This window comes from Nicotiana tomentosiformis, chromosome 2, assembly GCF_000390325.3.
Source record: "Nicotiana tomentosiformis chromosome 2, ASM39032v3, whole genome shotgun sequence".
NCBI classification, from domain to species: domain Eukaryota; kingdom Viridiplantae; phylum Streptophyta; class Magnoliopsida; order Solanales; family Solanaceae; genus Nicotiana; species Nicotiana tomentosiformis.
Genome location: NC_090813.1, coordinates 36977236 through 36979264, shown reverse-complemented (window position 1 = coordinate 36979264; position 2029 = coordinate 36977236). Strand labels below are relative to the sequence as shown.

Sequence of the window (2029 nt, the reverse complement as noted above, 5' to 3'; positions counted from 1 at the left end):
CCTACTCTCATGTGATATTTTAATCTTCTTCTTTGGATCCTTTGTTAATTGTAACCCATCTAAATCAGCCACTTGATCAAGTATATCATCACCGGATAACTGTTTTGGTGGTAATCTTCGCTCCTTAGTACCATCAAATGACGCTTTATCATTCCTCCATTTGTGATTAAGAGGAAGAAAACGTCTATGGCCCATATAACACTATTTTTTACAATTTTGTAATCTGATTGAGTAAGTTTCTTTATTGCAACATGGACACGCCAATTTTCCTTTTGTACTCCTTCCAGACAAATTTGCATATGCTGGAAAGTCATTAATGGTCCATAACAAAGAAGCATGTAACTTAAAGTTTTGTTTAGTTGATGCATCAAAGGTCTCCACTCCAGATTCCCACAATTCTTTTAATTCTTCTATCAAAGGCCGGAGATAAACATCAATAGCATCTCCAGGACTCTCAGGACCAGGAATAATCATCGACAAGATAAAATTCTCTTTCTTCATGCATAGCCAAGGTGGTAAATTATAAGGAATAAGTACCACAGGCCAAATAGTATAGGAAATTTTGGAATTTCCAAATGGTTGAAAACCATCACTAGCAAGTCCAAGTCGAACATTACGAGGCTCAGATGCAAAAGATTGATGAAGTTCATCAAACGTTTTCCACGCTATAGAATCAGCTGGGTGCCTCATTATTCCATCATTAACTTTTTTGTCATGATGCCATCTCATCAAAGAAGATGTTTTTGAGCACATAAACAATCTTTGTAGTCTTGGCTTTAAAGGAAAATAACGTAAAATCTTGCATGGTAACTTTTTCCCACTTTTAAATTTGGTTTCACCACTACGTTTATCCTCCTTCCATCTAGATGCACCATAAACTTTGCATGATTCAAGAGACTTATCATCCTTCCAGTATAACATACAATCATTCATACACGCATCAATCTTCTTGTAAGAAAGCCCAAGGTCCCGAATTGCCTTCTTTGCTTCGTAATATGAATCTGGCAAGTTTGATCCATCAGGCAATAAATCTTCCTTCAACATCTTTAGTAACATTGTAAATGATGCATTACTCCAATTACCAATACTTTTAATATGAAGCAGCTTTACCAATGTAGAAAGTTTGGAAATTTTTGAATCTTGATACAGTGGTTGCTCAAAATCCTTTAAGATCCTGTAGAATCCTTTTGCTTCAAGATTTGGTTCCTCCGCAAATAAACCATCACCATCATTGTTCATATTATCTCCATCAAAAGCGGGGTATAAATCTCTTAAAATTTCATGTATTTCATCCTCACCATCATCCTCTTCATCGTTATTATCATCTACAAATTCAAAATCTGACGATGGCTCACCTAACCTCTCCCCATGGTGATACCAAAAGGTATAGTTTTGGATTATTCCATGTACTATCAAATGTGATTTAACCAACTCACGTGTTCCTGAAATTACATTACAACATTTGATGCATGGACAACGTATCTCACGTATTTCTTTCAATCTTGTAAAACCATAATCCAAAAAGTTCTCCAACCCAAGGATGTAAGCATCATCAAGTCGACCATGAATAAGTTTCATCCATTGTTTATCAGGTGCCATAATCTGGTGCATGCACAAGATTTATATACATATATATTCAGCCAAAACATATTAGTATAGCAATGCAAAAGAAGCAAAAAATGATCATAAGCGAACAAAAATATATTAATCACCTTTACCAAGGAATATTAGTCAATCTATTTCAAAGATTATTTTACCAATGACCTATAATCCAAGTAACAGCCTTAATATCCTTACAATAAACGATAAATAAATATGTTAAATTTCTAATACTCTTCATAATTGAGAATATTTTTTGGTAACCCATATCATAAAAAAGCTCTGTATATTTGACAAACATGTAATTCTAAGAAGAAAATCCAAAATACTTAACGCATTAGGTTTTGAAAATAAAATCAGTATCTTCAAACAGAGAAATCACTGAAACAGTAAAAAAATACCCAATTTCACAATCAATTTTTACATGTTC

At 33.7% G+C, this 2029-nt stretch overlaps 1 protein-coding gene across 1 annotated transcript; it reads right to left on the bottom strand.

The window, feature by feature from the left end:
- Positions 1-201: 201 nt before the first annotated feature.
- LOC104094764 (uncharacterized) lies at positions 202-1599 on the bottom strand. The gene has a single exon (XM_070193134.1). It carries the CDS (start codon positions 1597-1599, stop codon positions 202-204), a length of 1398 nt encoding a protein of 465 aa, XP_070049235.1.
- Positions 1600-2029: the final 430 nt, after the last annotated feature.

What these genes read in the sequence shown, in the direction of transcription:
- LOC104094764 (XM_070193134.1), bottom strand. Translation starts at nt 1,599, where the DNA reads ATGGCACCTGATAAACAATGGATGAAACTTATTCATGGTCGACTTGAT.